Source organism: Fusarium fujikuroi, chromosome FFUJ_chr07, assembly GCF_900079805.1.
Source record: "Fusarium fujikuroi IMI 58289 draft genome, chromosome FFUJ_chr07".
NCBI classification, from domain to species: Eukaryota; Fungi; Ascomycota; class Sordariomycetes; order Hypocreales; family Nectriaceae; genus Fusarium; species Fusarium fujikuroi.
The window spans coordinates 1,143,242-1,160,437 of NC_036628.1; the positions used below are offsets into that span (position 1 = coordinate 1,143,242).

The 17,196-nt window shown below is 49.7% G+C and overlaps 4 protein-coding genes; 2 read left to right on the plus strand and 2 right to left on the minus strand.

Annotated features, from left to right (window-relative positions):
• Nucleotides 1-219: 219 nt before the first annotated feature.
• On the plus strand, nt 220-4,491 carry FFUJ_08731 (probable peroxin-6; the record flags this gene model as incomplete). XM_023580534.1 has 3 exons in its annotated part: nt 220-391; nt 443-3,836; nt 3,891-4,491. The coding sequence occupies 3 exons, from the start codon at nt 220-222 to the stop codon at nt 4,489-4,491; spliced, it is 4,167 nt and encodes a 1,388-aa protein (XP_023433295.1).
• A 200-nt stretch (nt 4,492-4,691) lies between these two features.
• Nucleotides 4,692-6,208, minus strand: FFUJ_08730 (related to cylicin I; the record flags this gene model as incomplete). XM_023580535.1 has 2 exons in its annotated part: nt 4,692-5,897; nt 5,963-6,208. The coding sequence occupies 2 exons, from the start codon at nt 6,206-6,208 to the stop codon at nt 4,692-4,694; spliced, it is 1,452 nt and encodes a 483-aa protein (XP_023433296.1).
• Nucleotides 6,209-8,986: 2,778 nt separating this feature from the next.
• Nucleotides 8,987-9,571, plus strand: FFUJ_08729 (uncharacterized protein; the record flags this gene model as incomplete). Its single annotated transcript, XM_023580536.1, has 1 exon — nt 8,987-9,571. The coding sequence occupies one exon, from the start codon at nt 8,987-8,989 to the stop codon at nt 9,569-9,571; it is 585 nt and encodes a 194-aa protein (XP_023433297.1).
• A 2,707-nt stretch (nt 9,572-12,278) lies between these two features.
• Nucleotides 12,279-13,118, minus strand: FFUJ_08728 (uncharacterized protein; the record flags this gene model as incomplete). XM_023580537.1 has 3 exons in its annotated part: nt 12,279-12,327; nt 12,560-12,659; nt 12,974-13,118. The coding sequence occupies 3 exons, from the start codon at nt 13,116-13,118 to the stop codon at nt 12,279-12,281; spliced, it is 294 nt and encodes a 97-aa protein (XP_023433298.1).
• Nucleotides 13,119-17,196: the final 4,078 nt, after the last annotated feature.

The following is a 17,196-nucleotide window of genomic DNA, read 5'->3' on the forward strand; positions in this document are numbered from 1 at the left end:
ATCCTCATCCCCTTGGGGTTTCTTTTTTTTTTTTGTTTACGCGCAATTGTATACTCGAGATTGCTCTTTCTTGTTTGTTTGTCCAGACCTTGCGATTTTACCAATTGAAGGATTCCTAAAGCGATGCAGTGATCCCCGCGTTTGCGCCTCGAGCTTCCTGTTACAATATCGTCCTCCGCAAACTTTAACACATTCCCTCAAGCTTGACTCCTTCTTAAGATGGCGTCCTCTTCAAAGCCAGCTTTGACTTCAAACAGGCGGAGGAACCGCAGACGGCGTCAGGACAAGCCTGCCATTACGGCAAAACTGGTGCTTGACGATCATATCAAGAGCGATGTCGGCATAGTATCCGAAGACATCTTTCGAGATCTCTTCCCCCATCTAGGTAACGGTAAGTGAAGCACATCTTTCATTACAAGTCAATGCTAGAACGAAATCTCAGCTCAACTCTACCAAGGCGCTACCGAAGACGTCCACCACATTGCGATCGCTCCGTGGATACCCAATGCCAACCCTACCAACAGTCCATGGTCAATTGTACCCATTATCGAGTCTTCTGCACTCGCGCCCTCGACCGTCCGATTCTCACCTTCTTCTGCTTCCCTACAAAGCTTTGCCGTGACGTTACAACAGGTCGCGCCATCTAAGCTATCAAGTCACAGCCGCGGCGGAATCGAGATCCTCGTGCTTGACGTGGCGCCCGTTCCTCTCGAGACCGTCTTTGTGAGCCTCGAGAGTGAGCTGACGAAACGACTGGAGAATGGGGAGGGTACCTTCTTCCGAGACCACCCTGCCAGCTCCAAGGCGAAAGGAGCCGATTCAACTCCGGATGGGCGTCTTGTGACTTCTCTTCGAGCTGCCCTGAGCAGTCTAAAGGTTGTACACGCAGGCGATCTATTTCCACTTCCTCTTCCGCCGCATCCTCTTACACACGTGCCTCCGAACCCCGGAAAGATCATGCTGTGCGAGCCTGTTGCTCAAGGTGTTTTAACGGAGTCAACCAAGATCATTCTCATGCGCGGTCGTGTCCATACCAAGCAAATACGTCGCGTTGCTTCGATGACCGCTAGCCAACAGCTTAATGGTGTACCCGAGGATGAGGATGATACCAGCAACGACCAGTTCTACTCTGCAGCTGAGGATCGCGATAAGTCAGGAATGACGACCGAGGATATGGAGTCTGCGACCGAAACCGAGCCAGATATGTCTGATTTCGACAATGAGGACGAACTATCAGATGATTCTATGGACGATATGATTTCTTTGCAAGCGCCAACCTTGCCCACTACCAATGCCAGCGGTGTATCAACACTACAGCCAGGCACGCCTATGACGGTTGGAACACTTCGTGGCAGGAAAACAAATGGAATCGCAACGCCTGGCTCCGTTTTCTCCAATTTCACCGCGACCACTGCTCGACCAGACCGACCTCGAGGTCGTCTCTTCAAGGCACAGGGTCTGATGGAACAAATTCCGACAGACCTTTTACATCCGAAGCCATCCTTAGAAGATGACGAGGAAGCGCGAATCTATGTCGATGTGACATCGTTGAGCCGTATTGGATGCTTTTCTGGGGATTGGGTACGAATAGAAGCTGCAGAGGAACCCCCTGCGAATGGATTTGGTGCATTTGGCCTCGGGAGTTTTGGACAAGTTGAGTCAGAGCCTGCCAAGTGGCGACCCGTCCGAGTCTATGGTCTTCCTGAGGGTTATTCGCAACGGCCAATGACCAGAATACCCAGCGCTAAACATGGCGAGAGAAGATTGTCTTTCTTCGAATCCCAGATTCAGCGGCCCGCCAGCCCCACGGCCTACGCCTCACCTATCCTCTTGGCCAATCTAGACGATGCACCCTATCTGCGTCTTGCGCCCTTAAAAAAGGCGTCGTATCAAGGCAAGGGGACAATCCCTCGATTTACAAGTGCAGCTCGCCCCCCTTACGCTCGGGATATTACTATTCACCACATTCGAACTCCTATCTCTGCTGAACGAGCTTTCCAAACCGCCGTTCTGGGTGGCCTCAAACGGTATTTCGCACACAAAATTCGCCTTGTTCGAAGCGGCGATCTTATCGCTGTCCCAGTCGACGCTGAGCTTGGCCGTACGCTCCAGGAGATGCCTGGCGCAGGAGGATCCGAAGTGGACGATGTGATGGCACTCACTGCCGGTGGACAGGAGGGAGGAAAGCAACCTTCTAAGTTCGACAGCGTAGCATGGTTCAAAGTTGGACATATTCAAATCCAGAAAGCTGATGAGGACGAAGATGGAAGTGCCGAGGCTTTCTGGGGATCAGTTGCGTGCATTGATAGTTCATCTGTTGCAATGCATGGTTCAGGCTTCGAAACAAGTCGCATACCAGGTATCAAGCAGAGCACATGGCAATATTACCTTGGTCTCAAGAAGACACCCAAGAAGGCATCGGAGTCGACCCCTGCTCCAATTCAGGAGCCCGAGTTGCCATATGTGTCACCTCTCAGGCGCCAGTTGAGGGAGTTGATCGCAGCAGCCACTAGCGCTAGAGCGATTCATTTGAAGATGCCTCCTGTCGCAATTCTGTTAACGTCAACACATCGAAATATTGGAAAGTTGACTCTAGCGTCAGGCGCTTGTTCCGACATGGGTCTTCATACATATAAAATCGACGCGTATGATATACTCAGCGAGGGAAGCGGTAGTGGAAGCGATGTGAAAACTGAGGGTTTTCTCAGGACGAGAGCCGAACGTGCCATGAGTTGTGGTCCTGATTGCTGTGCTTTACTTGTTCAGCACGTCGAGGCACTCACTGCTGATCGCATCGAATCAACAATCAAGGAGATTCTAGAAGATACACGAGTTTTGATTGCCACAACGAATGAGGTCGATAAAGTACCCGATGGCGTTCGAGCCTTGTTCACCCACGAGTTGGAAATGACAGCCCCTGACGAAGCGGAGCGTGAGTCTATTCTGAAATCCATCATTAGTGATAGGGGTGTTAGCCTCGAGCCTTCGATCGACCTCAACTCAATCGCTCTCAAGACTGCTGCACTTGTGGCTGGAGACTTGGTTGATGTTGTTGAGCGTGCCTCTATCGCTCAACAGTCACGACTGGAGCAGCTCTCAGCCAAGAATACGCATGATAACACGATTATCACGGTACGAGATGTGCAAGTCGCTGGTGGCCCTCTTGCCCGCTGTCTTACCAAGGGGGATTTTGAGATTGCCGTCGAGGCTGCTCGCAAGAACTTCTCTGACTCTATCGGTGCACCCAAGATCCCCAATGTTACCTGGGATGATGTTGGTGGTCTCAACAACGTCAAAGAAGCCGTTACTGAGACCATTCAACTACCACTCGAGCGCCCTGAGCTGTTTGCGAAGGGTATGAAGAAGCGATCAGGCATTCTGTTCTACGGTCCTCCCGGAACTGGAAAGACATTATTGGCCAAGGCGATCGCTACTGAATACAGTCTCAACTTCTTCAGTGTTAAGGGACCAGAGCTTCTCAACATGTATATCGGAGAGTCCGAAGCCAACGTTCGACGCGTGTTCCAACGTGCTCGCGATGCTAGACCTTGCGTCGTCTTCTTCGATGAGTTGGATTCAGTGGCACCCAAGCGTGGGAACCAAGGCGACAGTGGTGGTGTTATGGACCGTATTGTCTCCCAGCTTCTAGCAGAACTGGATGGTATGTCTGGAGGTGATGATGGCGGCGGCGGTGTTTTCGTTATTGGAGCAACCAACAGACCAGATCTTTTGGACCCTGCCCTTTTGCGACCTGGTCGATTTGATAAAATGCTTTACCTTGGTGTCTCTGACACCAACGACAAGCAACAAACCATTCTGGAAGCTCTGACCAGAAAGTGAGTTGATACCATCTTCCTCTAATACAACAACAGTGGCTAACCTATTTGCAGATTCACACTTCATCCATCAGTATCCCTCGCTTCAGTGGCAGAGAAACTCCCCTTCACATATACCGGTGCCGATTTCTATGCCCTTTGCAGTGATGCAATGCTGAAAGCCGTTACACGGCAAGCCACAGCTGTGGACAACAAGATTCGCGCCATCAATTCCGATCCAACAACTCAACATCCCATTTCCACGGCATATTATTTTGATCACTACGCCACCCCTGAAGACATTGCCGTTATGGTCCAGGAAGAAGACTTCCTGGCAGCTAACGATGAGCTCGTGCCCAGTGTCAGTGCTGGCGAACTGGCTCACTATGAACACGTCCGGGCAACCTTCGAGGGAGTCCGAGAGAAAGAGCCGGAAAACAAACCACCTCCAGTCCAACGTGTTGTCTCAGGGGCGTCGACATCATCCAAGGGCAAGGGCAAGGTGGTTGCTTCAGGATCGAGCAAGGGCAAAGGCAAAGCGATTGCATTGACGAGCGGCGACGAATGTGATGAAGAGGACGAGGTGGATGATATGAATGGCAGATCTAAGGGTAAGGGCAAGGCACCTATGGGATTCCAAGATGGAACAGCCAGCGATGACGATGGATTATATTAGTTGGGGATGGATGGACCATTACGGCATTATATAGCATTTTTTGTATATTGAGTGTTTGAGGGGAGATTGGGTATTTCTTGTTATTAATGTCATGGTGGTATATCGGTTGAGTTTGACTAGACTCTGTACACTATTATTCCTCATCTGACTAGAACCAACATTGAAGCAAAATTCCTTGATTCGTTCTGCTCATATCGCTCTTACTTCTTGGCATCCTTCTTGACTTCTTTCTTGGTATCTTTCTTAGTATCTTTCTTCGAGTCCTTCTTATGATCCTTCTTGGAATCCTTTTTCGGGTCTTTCTTCACGTCTTTCTTGGTGTCCTTCTTGGTATCCTTTTTGACTGGCTTCTTGGTGTCTTTCTTGACATCTTTCTTGTGGTCCTTTTTAAGGTCTTTCTTCGAATCTTTGTGAGAGTCTTTCTTGATCTCTTTCTTGATGCCCTCGGGCTCTTCTTTAGGCTTGTCATCTTTGGCAGCTTCTGCAGGTGCTGCTGCTGTTGCCGCCTCGGGTTCTGGCGTCACTGAAGGCTTTTTATTTTCTTCTTGCTCATCGTCTGTTTCGTCTTTCTCGTCGTCTTCGCTGTCCTCGTCACTATCCTCATCAGTGTCCTCCTCCTCCTCTTCGGTCTCCTCCTCTTCGGTCTCCTCCTCTTCGGTCTCCTCCTCATCGTCGTCCGAATCACCATCCTCCGACTTTGTCTCAGCCTTCTTTTCCAATTTGGGCTCTTCCTTTATGGCCGTCTTAGCTTCCACAGCCTTGGCCTCGTCTGGGCTCACTTCCACACTGGCCCGTTTCAAGGAGGAGATAGAACCTGGACCACTTTCCTTCCAAGTGCCACTTGTCGGACTCTGAATAGTGTTTCGTCCTGCATCCGTCTCGGCCCATGAACCGGATGTTGGTGACTGGATACCATCGGTTTTTGCGACAGGAGTTTCTGGTTCCTTAGATTTCCCAGTCTCCTTTGCGCTTGTGTCCTCCTTCTTAGCCTTCGCCCCATCCTTACCATGGACCTTTTCTCGCAGAGTCTTCAGGCGAAGTTCCTTAGCCTTTTGCGCAGCTTCGTCGGCGACGGATCGGACAGGTAGGGCCTTCTCTTCCTTCTTAGGTTCTGTGGAAGCCTTCGGTGTGGCAGAAGATGCAGCGGCCTTGGTTGCTGGTAGCGGAGGCGCAGCAGGAGCAGGCTTTGGAGCAGCAGCGGCGCTGGCGGCAGCAGCTGCTACAGCCTTTGCGACAGGCGAAGGGGTCATGGAAGCAAGAAGGCCGCCGGTAAGGTCGATAGGCCGTTTCAGCGGGGGCTCGGGAAGCTTATCGTTGATGGAGGGGATGGTGAATTCGTCGAAGTAAATCGTGACATGCTCCTTGAGCTCGCCATATTCGTTCCATTCTTCGATTTCAACAATGTCCTACAGAAAGCGACATGCATCAGCTATACGACCCATGGTAGTACTAAAGGGGATGTTTGTCGTACGCCCAGAACCCAACCCTCCTGAACCAGGGCAGGAAGTTTCCTCGGGCGACCGCTCTTATCTTTACCGGCTCTTCGGCCCCATAGCAAACGAGCCTTGGTGTCGACGGCAATGTCGACGGCTTTGAAGGGAACCCGGTTGGCGCGTAGGATGGTCTCGAGACGTGAGGTGGCCGTGACGATGTGGGACGAGCCAGCTGTCAAAGAAGTGAAAATAAAGAGGGCGGGGTCGGTCAAAAGGTTGGTCATGTTGGATTAAATATTAAATAAGAGTTTGATATGGTTTGATTTGATTAGTAGAGAGATTGTGTGAGTTGTTCATCAGGGTATTCGCATTATCTGGTGGAGTTATGGAATGCGGTTGGGTTTCTCTGGACAACTGTCAAAGCAATGGAACGGTAGTAGGGATAATGGAGCTATCCTCATCAGCTACGTAAGCATAAGGTGTCGCAAGGTACCTAGGTACTGTGTCTCATAAAATACCAGGCGGAGTACTTGGACGCCCAGAAATAGGGGAACCGAACTCCTTAATTATAGCGCTCCAACTTGGAGACTCAGTTGGAGGAATGATGCGGGGGCGGGGCATTTGGAACTGTTGCTGCAGGAGGATCTCCTGAATGCATGAGAGTGCTTTAGTGGAAATAAAAAATGCATGAGAAGGGTTTCGAACTACATTGGATGTCAGAAAAGTGTTTGGTGATTCTTTTTCTGACTGCCGATGACGGGAGTTGCCAACTGAAGATGCAATACTCTCAGAAACAGAAACAGACAATACAGTGACTGAAGTGTACATGTATCGTTTGTGTGGCTGATACACATCTCGTGTTAGTGATATGATGTTAGGGTGAGGCTGTTTGAACTGCATTACGAAAGAAGAGAAAGAGATTCTCCACCATGTCGTCAGTTCTTCCTTTCCTTTCCTTTGTTTTTCCTTTTCTTCTTCTCATCTTTCTTTGTCTCTTTGATTCCTCAGAATGTCCTTCTCTCCATTATCATCAACAATTGATATCAAACCCCCTGAGAAGAATCCCCCCTTAAAAGAATGCCCCTACCTAGGCCTGGGGCTTGTCCGTCCTTTGTTGGCCGCTACTGACGGATGCGATGCCCACGGACACTATGGACGCCATCTTGATTCGGAATCGTCCACTATCAACGCATGGACAGCGAAGGGCAGTGTCCAACTGCCCGTGATATATCCTGAAACTCCTTTATCTTCCACTTGAGACCAAGCGATCCTCAATTCGATCAAGCCATCGAGCTAAAGATAGCCGCGTACCCGTCTGCACCAGCAACTACCCGCGTCTCCCGGCCTCCAACAACAACTATTCGCAAAGGAAGCCATGTTATCATTCGCCTCAGAGGACGGCAATTTCGTGTTAACCCCACTCTCAATCTATTTTATCGACACTGCAGATGATAGTCGCATCTTGGCATGACTTTGAGAGGCAGTCGAGATCTATCATTAGAGTACCATCGGCTAGTCGCCGCTCTTTTGCATGATATTTATTTCTCTTATGGATGCGGTGTACGGATACCAAGTCACTGCGCCAGGACTATTCCATTGGCGACAACAGCCGCTGCAGATCCAGTATTGTACCAGTCTGGCTCAAGTCGTGCCGCTCGCAATAACCAAGGGCCTACCCCTTAACAGCCAATTAGACATTCTCCCTTCATCTGGACTAGGCCGTGGTCTTCGGTGTGGCTGCCATTATCCGTGGGCGGCGCCAGTTCAAGATCTGGAGGCGTTTTTTTTTAAGTGTTTCAAGCCTTGTGCACGCACTTTAACTGAAGCATCTGTGACTGTCTCTGAAGTCACTCAAAGCCAAGTCACCACGAGGGTTTTGTCTGAGATTGGTTTGCAGTTCCTTTCCTCTCACCACCAGCCTATCTTCGCGTGGCGGAACAATCCCCTCGTCGGAAGCGCTGTAGCAAGCCGTTTCATAACCTTGCCCACGCCGCTGCATCGTGGGACGTTGAATGAGACGCTCTGGTCCTCGCCATGGGTCCGGGAAATTGTGTGTCCAGCGATGCAACCGAATTTTGCAGTTAACTCCGTTAGTTTGGTCGCATTGCAGAGCACAGTCCGAGTTGCACAATGATATTGGGTCTGAAAATTTCTCTTCTTCTTTGTCTCTCTTGACTCATCTAGACTGACAGCTTTGTCGACACAAGGTTGCATGGCAACGAAACCCACACCGACTTCTACAACAATGACAGTTAGTTGGTCAAGACACAACAAACCACGCAAAAGGGGAGATGCTAAAATAGAAGTTCTTTGCTGGCTCCAACAAAACACGTCCCTGCAAGCCTGGCAAGCTTTGATTGGCCGAGGATATGCAGCCGAAGACAGTTTGCCAGTGACTGATGCTTCCTTTTGCAGGGAGCAGAGGCCAGAATGGAGCTAGACCGGGGTAAGCACTCTAGCTCAGGAACAAGCCAGTCAAAAGCGCAGTAGCCAAGGTTTTGCCGGATCCTCAACCGGGTTCTAAGCTGCCTTTGGATCCAATCACCGTCCACATTCATGACTGCAATGCAAGGTACCGTTGTGTGGTGGTACTGACGAAAACCATTGGGACCCAATGCCGGGGCTAACTCATAAACTTCCAGGGACGGTACGGGGAACAACGCCAATCAAGTTGGGGGCTAATGAGGTGACAACGCACCAGGGCTCTGACTGCTAGGCAGGCAAGGGTACCTATGGACAGGCGAATGGATGGATGGATGGATGGATGGTCTTTAATGGACAGAGATTAAGTCCCGCAGCGTGCGCGAAAACTACAAGTTGCGCTCGGTATCCGCCCAGGCGCCTTGCTTGGTTTCCTCTTGTTTACCTCTTCAAGTGCGCTTGTTTTCACGATATCACTCTTCCAGCCTTGTGCTATACACTCATTAAACGATTCTTGATAACATTCTTTGTGCTTTGCACCCTACAGTCTTTTTCTGCTCAACGCATCAAGAATCTCTTGCTATATCTTAGGAAGAAACCACCACAGTTCTTTTTTCAAACCACCAACAATCACCATCACCATGCAGTTCTCTAGCATCATGATTGCCGCCGCTGGCGCCTCGGTCGCCGCTGCTCAGGACTACGCTCCTCCTGCTCCTGTTCTGGATACCACAACACTCACCTCGACCACTACCCGGGTTATCACTCTTACTCAGTGCAACCCTACTGTGACCGACTGCCCCCTCCGTACCACAACCTCGACCGAGGTTGTCGTTACCACTTCGACTGCTGCGCCCGAGGTTCCCACCACCTCTGTCTACGTTCCCCCTACCACCAGCGTCTACGAGCCTGTTGTCAACACCACCAGCCACGAGCTTCCCACTATCATCAGCACTCCTACCATCAGCACCACCAAGAAGGCTCCCTCTGCCAAGACCACCTTCTACCCTGCTGGCAACACTACCACCAAGGCTGGCCCTACTGCTCCTGGTTCTTACACCACCACCAAGCTCCCCGTCCCTGGCAGCAGCACTGATGTTCCTGGAAGCCCTGGCTATGAGGCTCCCAGCCCTTCCACCGTGCCTACTGCTGGTGCCAGTGGCCTCATCGCCTCCTCAGGCTTCGTCGGTGCTGCCATGGTCGCTGTCATGGTTGCTCTCTTCTAGATGCATTAAAAATCACTTGGTTACACGACCCAGCCTGTCCCTTGACAGACATGAATTATCCTTCACTTCACTTATGATACCTTGTTCTTCTTAGGGGATGGCCGTTTGGAGATTTTTATTGAGGCGAGATTCTCGCTGCGAGGCAACGTCTTTTTCGAGATTGGCTACTGTGTAGCTATTTGATTCCTTGCAGGTCATCGATGAGGCGCATGGAATACCCAGCGCGGAGTTTTCTGAATGCATCATATGTCGGTTACGTACACGTACGTACGCCTTGACTTGTCTGCGTACGTACGCATATGGTGTCTGGTTCTGGGCTTGGAGGCGGAAGCCTCGGAATGTTGAGGAGTTTAGAAAATTATGTTCACATCACATTGATAGAGTCATTGAAATCCAATTCGACACGAAACGACACCAAACGACACATGACAAGTTTATCTATGCGAGTTTGATGATTGTGCATATGGCCACGTAGTTATGAGATCAGCTGCTGTTGTAGAGGCATCGAATGCTTGAACGAGCTGATTCTTTGCTTACATGTGCAGACTGACTCAGCGGCGACGTCTTAGCCGGCGGTCGTTATTCTCTTGACCTCCACTGACTCGATAGTGTAAGTACTGGTATGCATGGTGCAGGTGATAGATGTCAGCTATTTCTGCCATGTTCCTTGCAAAGATTCATGCAAATGTCATCAACTCCAATGAGGTTGAGGCTTGATACAGTACGATAGGTATTTACCATACTGTAGTATGTCATCTGTAGATGTCTGCATATGTGTGCAGTCCACTAACTAACCAGCAGTGTATGTGTGTGTGTAGACGTAGAGCATGTCTCTCACTCTCTGCATTGCATTGCATTGCATTGCCTTTTGGTGTGAGGCATGACTCTCGTCCCTTGAACATGAGATGCGTGTAACCACACCCGCTAGTAATGAAGTTGCAATTCTCATACCGAAACAAGTACATCATCTTTTTCGCCTCATTAGAACGTTTTCCTCCAATGGCGACTAATAAACGAGCAATTGGCTCAAGCTAGAGTTGGAAAAAACTGGACACACCTGCAAGACCGTTACTCACGTGGTAAAAAAGGGAAAAAATTAAACTAAAAAGACCCAAAAAGTTCGCCGAAGTTGCTTGGCTTTTTTAGAGGCAGTTATATCCACAAATGGATAAAATATTGGCCCTTTCCCTCCCTCTCTCTTCACACCCTCTTTATTAGCCTCTATTGTACATCGCCTCCAAAGCTTCGGGACCGAGCCGTTGGGGTGCATTGAACACTTGAGGCCTGTAGTGAGGGTATAAAGTCCATGAGCCTGCCAAGCCTCTCCTAAAGTTCCAAGTATCCTGGTCACTTGAGATCGAGGTTTTCGGTTTTCTTACATCTATCTCCGTGCGGGTGAGACCTGTCATTTCTTATGTGTATGTCCTTGTTACACTGGCCATGCCTGCACAGCTGATCAACACGGGCTAAAGGACGCGCATTTGCCTTATTGGGAAGATTCTCACACTCTTCTGGCGGCCTGCATATGCGCTGTTTGAGTCGTGAGGGGAGGTCGAAGGTCACTCTAATGTCGATCTCTCTGAGCCGCATCTGGTGACGTGCAGGTTTTGGCTGAGCAATGACTGGAACATGTAGAGAAACGCTTGGAATAAGTAAAGCCGCAAAGAGGTATTTGCTCAATGCGCAGTCATCAGCTTACCTATGATACATGTACATGTATCATATAATAGTGCAACTTTTGTCACTGTGAGACAGACATGAAGGGGACATGGCACTGCAGCTGCGAGCAGTTTACTAGAACTGGACACTCAACAACCAACGCACATGGACCAATTATTATTAATCATTAGATATACTAACAGAATCTCACCCTCTGCGAAATTCTCACTGTCGGCCCGGTCCACGCCCTACAGAGACGGTCCGCCAGGGCCAAAACCCGCGGGTAGCCAAGTTTATTACTGACTTGTTTTGGATAGTCACATACACGACACATGGAGAATAATGGACTAGGTAGTTGGTGACCAAAGAAACGGTAAGAAACATCAGATCATATCGTATCATATTCTTCTCGAGTCTCAACTAACAGGCCTGGTCTCGCAAACCCCGCCCGTTTTAGCTCAGCCACTTTCACACAGGAAAAGTCTATAAACTTTATGAGGCTTAGACTCACGAATAGTCTCAGTATCTCGTTCTCAGTCCAATCACGACATTGACGGTTTGGATCTGGGAGGGAATGGGACGGGGATAGTAGCACTTGCTTCCAGGCTATGAGATACATTACGGCGTAAGCACCACGGTCCTTTTGAGAATATGCATGTCGTATATATTGTCTATTTCGGATCCCGATATTAAAACCTGCTTCGTCCATCGATCTCTGCGTCTTCGGTCTTACATAGCACACAGTACAGCATCATGCCGGGCAAGGGAGCGAGTTGCAGATGCCATGAATGACCCCCTGATGAGTGTGGTATGAATCGTATCTGTCACTGGTGACCGATCCTCACTTATTTTTCTCTTGACTACGAATAAGAGAACCACTCAGACAACACACATGTCACCTCATGGGGCGTCTAGTCTCTTGGCCCTCTCTGTGAAGGCTGCGTGTCATTTCGCTATCTCCTCTAGCCTCGTGATCCCACAACTAGCACAGGCGGATCTGGAGCTTTGCATCATATTCAGTGGTCGATTGACAGCGCTTAATGAGATCCTAGGTGGCTTTAGTACGGGAGTAGTGGCATCTAAGTTGGACATGGCGGCTAAACAATAAACTAATAGATGTCAATTACACTACCACATCACATCCTGAAGATCACGGCCATATTACGGGTCGATAGGTAGATTCCGCCGTGGTAGACGTAGACTATCTCTTGCTATATGCTGACTTGGCTGGATAAGGAAAAAAACAGGACCCCAATTTCATCCACTCTCTGTCGTCAAATCGAGATTTCTCACTGGCCCAGGTTCATATACGTCTGTGCCTTGTCTTACAAGCCCATCAGCCTCACCCCTCCCGCATTATGTTTTCCGATTCTCCAATCAACCCTGCCAATGTTACGCCCCAGCACGTGGGAACCACAGCCATGTCTAGCTAGGTTCTTCATCAAGACAGACGGATGTCTTACATGATTGCGTGAGTGTGTGTGCGTATCTGCAGGCAGACCCCTACCAGTCTCCCATACCGCATAATCCGAACCATCGCGTCGGTTACAAGCCTATCTCCAGATGTCCTCTGAAGGTTGCCTTGTTCGATCGATTCGGAGCGCTAAGACAAGACCTGGGGTCCTGTAGGAATGGCTCACCATCACCAGGGATCTACACGACGGCCAGCCAAGGTCGACAAAAGGTTTCCTCAACCGCATTGCGAAGCCTTGCACATGATGCAAAGCCCACTTCCGTCCTTACTCAGATTCGCACAATTATGAACAGAACTGTGTTCGCACAGTGGGTCGGCTTGGTCGACAAGTCCTGACGAGCTGGCGCCGACTTTCAGGTTGGTGTTTGGTCGCTTTGCAGCGCCGTTTCGACGAGATACCTCCTGATGATCCATTTGGGTTCGTGGACGAGTTGATATGGCCTTGCGGTGGCTGGCGAGGCTGTTAATGATAAGTTGCTCCAGAGGATAGAGTTGGGTGGGATACTTGGTTGAATTCTCCGGACAGTTGGTGAAAGTTCAAGAATTGCTTCCAAAGTAAAAGATTCAACTCCTGTGCAGATGATATTGGCCTCAATGGCAATTTTGGGAAGGGGGACGGGCTGTAGTTTTGTAGGGCTGAGAGGAACGAACGAGTGGCTTGATTGCAGTAACAGTGCTCACTTCCAAGTATTGAGCGGGACGGGACCTCCGGCTTCTTATGAGCATTAGTTCTCGTCCATGACGGGGGTGTTTGGCTCTAGGATGGTCATCTGGGCTCGACCTTGAGGGTCCTCACTTGGATCTCTTGCCTTCATCCTCATCAGACGGGTTTCCTCATTTCTCTTCCCTCAATGCAGTTCCCATTTGCGTATCAAACTTCATGCAGCAAAGCGGCGGGTGAGAGGATAGCATCTGTGCTCCAAGCCATTGGTACTCATCGTTGCCTTGTCGCCAGGCACTGTCTTTAGTTGGCTGTGTAAATCCTCCGTTTCGCACTACCAGTCCCAATACGGTGGGTGAAGGTCTCACTCCATTTCTTGATCTCCTTCGTTTCTAGAAATCCATACTGCATCAGCGCCAATCGGCAACGGGTCTGAACTACAGGATCAGCGGTGGTGGTACCAACAGGAGCTGGTTTCTGCATAAACAACGCAGGGGTGTCCCGTATGGCCAACTGAGGTCACAGTATCCTACTGCCGGTCTCTGGTCAACTGCCTGTTTTCTTCCATGTGCCGTACTCCGTAACCGTTCTACAGCAACTCATGTTGAGCTTTGCCGGGGTGGCGCGGCCAGTAACACCACCATCTGTTCTTTCAAGGCCTCACAGCGACTAAGTACTCATCTGTAATTTTGTCCGTAGCTACCTCGGAGGGTCCAGTTGACGAGACAGCGAAAGAGACCAAAGAGGGGCTTGGCGTGTAACTAATGGCGGATTTCCGTGCATTCAGTACCGTATCGTACTGTGCTATGCGGTGTTGTGCTGTCATCCTGTGCATGTAGCTCCCTGCCCACGTTTGTATGGGTTGCAGCGCAGAACTATGGGCCAACATTGAAGCATTTTGTATCTCGACATGTCAGTAAATTGCGGCCATTTCCCCGCAGCGTAATCCACAGACAAGTTGCTCACCCAGGTCTCCCGTCCCGTCTGCATTTCGTCAATGCGACTGATAGTATCTGTGGAGCAGAAACCAGCGTCAGACCTTCAGAAACTGAGATATGATGAGTTATGTATGCTATTAGATACTCCATGCCCGTTTGCCTTGTGCGTGTGCTTGTGTGGGGGCCGGGCTATGAGGGGAACAGCACACAAGACGATAGTCGGCCTTAATCGCCGTGACTAGTCGCATCTGTGTGGCCTATCGACTGAATTTTTTAGGACCTGCGGGAGTTGCGTATCCGCTGTGTTTGTGCCGCCACCTAGGCCGTTCTTGGACCTGGACCTGGACCTGGACCGTCAGGGTCTTCTTCCCTGGACCTTATGCCAAGCCATGAATCCTAGAGACAGGGGATATCTGAGCAGCACAAACATTAGTACCTAGAGATTGGAAAATCGAGCAACCTTATCGTGTAGACCCAAAGCGTTCGTTCCGGCTGCATTGGTCCACAAATATCGATCCGCTCTTTGTTTGTCACTATCCATGTATGTTTGTGTAACACACATAGTGAGCTTCCATGGTGTCGTGATGGCGAAGAGATGCGTGTGACAGTAAGCCATTTTCGATGCGACTGATGGGTGCACATTGGACCACAGTCCTAATACTGATGGTGACAAGGACCACCTAAGACTCCCGGCAGTCTTACAGTGGAGAATGTGTGACAACGAACATGGCTTTTTGCCGGCGGCAACGGGCTGGCCATGGTATAGCCATGGGTGATCTCCAGGCTGCCTTTGAACATGCATGAGTGGCCATGAGAGGGATAATGGAAGCACACTGGAGTGGCTAGCCGGTGCATGAGACAGGATCTTGCCATATCCAGATGCTACTCAACGTGTTGAGCATTCCAAGCCACCCGTCATAGGCCGTCACGTCTTAGGCCTGCTCACTGACGTTCAAAATTTCCACTGGAAAACAGATTGGGTTCCTGATGGCTAAGGTGTAAGGACATTGACCGACGTTGGAGGCCGAAGATAACTTTATCGTGCTATACCAACAATCAAGTAGCTCGCCTTTGATCATACAGGCTAATCCTGTCGTGGTCTTGCATGCTTACCCTAGTGTTGGCCGTCGTCGACTGGGTTCCAAGAATGTGATCTAATTCGCCAATGTGATGCTAACATGCAACCATTTGCCAAAACCTACCCAAACCAGATGTTCTGTGCTAGCTGTCTCAGATGGGGAAAAAACTGAGACATTTGCCCACACATCAAAGTGAACTATGGTCTCGGCACTTGAGCTATTCGATATGCTCTGCCATGATACCCAATTGACGCCCAAAAAACAGGTCCATAAGAAGAAGCATCCGGATGTCTCACGAGGGGCTTGAAAGGTCCCGCAAGATGGAAGAAGCAACATTCAAAAAATCTTGAGGTGAGTACCTCATGGGCACCTTCTATTGTCCTATCGTGTCCCGGTTATCTGGTCATGGAAGATGTCATCTGCTAGGCCACCTTGTCGCCTGAAAGAATTCAATTCAGATACAATCGACCTGATGCTTGCACTGTGGTTTCTTATCTTGAAACCGGCTTGCATATCAGCCATGGCAAGCTGAAGCGCCATTCGTTAAGCGAGATGCCTAATCTCGATGTTCAGAGTAAAAGAGCCAGGCGGTCACTGGCGCTATAATTGGTTCACTGGCGCATGCCGGTTCAAGGTGGCGGCGGTGCGTGGGTATGATTCTGGACTCGCAAACTAGTACAGATACTGCACATGTTGTGCAAACTGGCTGTAAACCGTGATCTTCGGACTTCAACCGTTGGTAGGGTGGTGTGTATGGACATGATCCATAAAGGCTAGGTCGCAAGCATGCCTGGTAACAAACTAAAGGGAAGGATTGCCAACCAATCCGCAGTGAGCTATTAGTTATACTTTCCGAGTTGATACTAAGCTTGCTGTAGTGTGCACAAGGTGGCTTGATGACTGGAAGCCTTGTTGTCCACAGCCCATTGGACGCGTTTGAAATATGTGAAGAATTGGGTGAGGTGGTTATTAGCAAGGTAAACAAGGAGACTAGACATCGGCCGACGAGACGCCCCATGTTAGATTCAATATATGGATCGGACTGCTTGATCCACGACATGGCCAGTTAAGTAGAACGAGAATCAAATCTCATATAGCCATCAATGCTGATGTTGATGAGAGCCAATGTTTGCAGTGCTCAGTCAACGAGCGCTGGGCGAAGCCCCTGCCGCCTTGGTAGAAATTCACTACTGAGTAGAACACAGCTGAAGCCATACACATATGAAAGAATCTTCGAAATGTTGAGGCAGTGGTGGGTTCGTCCGGATGTAACGTGATGTCATCTTGAAACGGCATGATTTTTTTTATGTGTTGGTTCGTGAGATGAAGTTGAAATGAGGTTGCTAGAACCAACAACTAAACGCGCTTGTGCACGTGCTATGTAACTGTACTTGTGCGGCTATCAAGGCAAGCGCCGTGATTGAGGTCATCATTGAGTCTGTTTGGGAAACAAGATTGGCTGCTCCATGGAGTGCCTTCCAAATCCATACTTGCCGCGGCCGGGTAACCTTCCATCAGAGTCTGTGCTGCGCTGTGATGTGCTGGCATTGCGGGCAGGTGCGGATGGGACTGCAACTGCAGGCGGCAGCTAAAAGAGCTCCCGTGTCAAGCTAATATCAAGCTTAATCGCAGAAAGACCCTCAACTGAGATGAGACCTTTAAAAGTTCCTTGGCGAAGCTAGTGCCAATGACTGAGACTGACTGTACCAACGTTTGGGCATTGTTTTCCTTTCACTCTTTCCCCCACACTTGACTCGTGAGAGTAGATTGCCTGTCGCATTGCTGAGTCAATTTCAAAAGCAAGATGCATTGTC